Raw genomic sequence first — 2,689 nt, 5'->3', positions numbered from 1 at the left:
GTGCGCGGGCCACGCTCCGTGCGTAAAAACACTGAAACCAGAATGTGCTTGTGTAAGGGCTCCTCACTGGGAGCTATAGCAACTGCTGTGCTAACAATACGGTAGGAAAGAAACCTGGTTTGTCTTCCTCGACCCCCCCCCAACACCACCCCCACCTCTCCCTGCTGTTTATGATGCATGATTATGATATATATATATTTATAAGAAACAAACACTCCAGTGCGCCATTTCAGTTTCATTTTAAGACACTTTACTTAAATACACATCACAAATAAAAAAGACAGTGTAAACATTGGACATCAGAAGTTTGTCTGGATCAACCGGACAAACCAAAATAATTTACACAATGATAAATGCAGCATTGCATGACAATATCAGTTGCAAAAATACAAAGAAATACAATAATCATTCCCATTTTCTACCATTAGTAAACCCGACTCGCTGGGCTCGTGCCCGCTGTGTCTGCTCAGTGTCTGCTCAGTCTGGATGCTGCCCTGGTGTCAAGGGTTGAATGGTGCTTTTCAGCGATGTCCAGCATCCGGAAGTACCATTTCAATCAGTCTTATTCACCCTAAATAGCCTAAAGAGTTGTCTACACATAGCCCGCCTCGGCCCTGTGCTGCTGTCAGTGCTGACCACACATGAGCCGGTGTCCCAGTGCTGCGCATGCAGAACTCCAGTGTTATTACTTATCAGTCTCTTAGTAGTCTCTGCTGCTTAAAACGCCTCCAACTTGCTTGTGAGCATCAGCTGACAGCCGCTGCTCACATGTGTCAGGACCTTCTGTTTGAGCTGGGCGACCTGGTCCCGGAGCACCGAGGCCGTGTTGGACAGCCCCGCGTTGTCGCTCTTCAAGCCCTTCACCTTCTCCTCCAGCCGCGCGATGCGCTCCAGCTTGCGCCGCCGACATTTGGTGGCCGCTAGCCGGTTCCTCAGCCTCTTGCGCTCCGCCTTGATCCTCTCCTGGGTCTCCAAGTCGATCGGGGACATTGGAGGAGAGCCGTCGCTGCTGAGGAGGTCCGGCACAGTTTGGGGCTCCTCTTTCAGAGCGACCAGCCGCTGCGGATGGAGCCCGGAGCCGGGGAGGCTGTGCTGGAACGGGTGCGTGCCGTGCGTCGAGGTCTGCGGGTGGCTCTGCTGGTGCGGCGGCAGGTAGCTGATGGTGGCTGTGGGGTAGCTGGATGCGGAAGAGAGGCTCGTGTTCGGGCAGTAGGCGTTCAGTGTGGTGTAGATGGGAGGCTCCGGCTGCAAGGCGGAGCCGAAGACACTAGAGGCCGCCGCCGAGCACGTCGTAACTCCACCGGCTCCAAGTGACACGTTGGGAGGGGGCATCTGGTTCATCTTGTGCAGCTCGTCCAGGGCTTTCACAAACCCCTCAGCGAACCCCTCCTGCTCATCAGTGATGCCCCGGTTGTAGAAGTACTGGCCCGGGGTGGGAGTGGTGATCACACCGTTACTGTTTTGGATGATGAGCCTCTCGAGCTCAGGGGATGCCAGCTTCAGGGAGCCCACGTCCTGGTGCCCCGCTTGGTACGGGTCTGTCTCGGCTCTCAGCTGCGATTTCAGGTTGCGATAGGGCTCTGTCAAGTTCAAATTCATATTCTGCTTTAGCAGTTTGTAGTCGTGCATTGCTGCATCTGAGTGGCCGTAAGCCGACAGAAAAGAGTCGTCATGATAAAAAGGCTGTTCCATCTTTGTAGACATAAAGTCGGAAGGAAAAAGTGAGCTTACCAGCTGCTTTTAGAAACACAGGCTCTCGATTATCAACAAATGTCTGTCAGCAGAGAGCATGCATCAACTCAGGCACTCGGCGTCTCTCTCAACAGTGTCCCAAAATCAAAAGGGAATTAAATATCACTCCAAAGATCAGAGAGTGAAAGTAAGGTCCAACAGAATCTGTCTCAGTGTCTCTGTGTGTCCAGTGTCTGCCTGCTGTTTGTCTTCTGTCAGGCAAAAGTTTAAACTCTCAGTTCCTGCGAGTTAGTGCTGCAGCTCCTGGTGCTTGTAGAGGTGTGTTCAGCTGGCTCTGAACTTCACTTTATATACAGGCACACACACGCTCCTGCTGCCAGGGCCGTGCTGCGCTGTGATTGGCCAGACGGCTCTGTGTCCACGCCCAGAGAGCGCTACGTCAAGTGACGCTAATGCCGGGAAGAGGCGACTGTAAACAAGCCTGTAGGCATGAGAGCGCACGGAGGAGGCATCGCAGCGGAGAGACCGGCGTCAGAAACACAAGAGCCCACTTTAGTTAAACAGCTTTCTGCGCAGTTAGAGATTGAATAACTAGTTATTGGATCAGCGGAGAGGAGATATTAATCTGTTAGATGAAATCAAGGCTTTTAGATCATTCATTCATGTTGTTAAATTGTCACAAAACGCGCCCTTATTTGTTTAAATGAATCTAAAGTAACCAGAGTGACATGAAATATAAATCAGCTTATCAGCAGTTTGATTTTTGGCTCCATTAAATGTGATTCATAGCCTTTTTGAGACGGACTTCTGCTGCTGTTTATTATGATCCATCCTGTGGAGGAAGTCCTGCGCCTTATATGGGCATAGTGACGTACAGGTTCCTCTCCGGGAGAACCGGGAAGCCACGCCCCCAGGGCCTCATTCCAGCAGCAGCAGCAGTCCAGCTCCTGTATAAACCCGGGACTTTCTGTCTCAGCAGGGAGGACAGCTGAGCTGA

At 51.7% G+C, this 2,689-nt stretch overlaps 1 protein-coding gene across 1 annotated transcript; it reads right to left on the bottom strand.

Annotated features, from left to right (window-relative positions):
* Positions 1-233: 233 nt before the first annotated feature.
* On the bottom strand, positions 234-2,031 carry junbb (JunB proto-oncogene, AP-1 transcription factor subunit b). Its single transcript, XM_049560773.1, has one exon. The coding sequence runs from the start codon at positions 1,702-1,704 to the stop codon at positions 718-720; it is 987 nt and encodes a 328-aa protein (XP_049416730.1). The 5' UTR covers positions 1,705-2,031; the 3' UTR covers positions 234-717.
* Positions 2,032-2,689: the final 658 nt, after the last annotated feature.

Source organism: Epinephelus fuscoguttatus, linkage group LG19, assembly GCF_011397635.1.
Source record: "Epinephelus fuscoguttatus linkage group LG19, E.fuscoguttatus.final_Chr_v1".
Lineage (NCBI taxonomy): Eukaryota > Metazoa > Chordata > Actinopteri > Perciformes > Serranidae > Epinephelus > Epinephelus fuscoguttatus.
The sequence above is the reverse complement of the archived record's forward strand: the minus strand, read 5'-3'. Positions and strand labels throughout refer to the sequence as shown.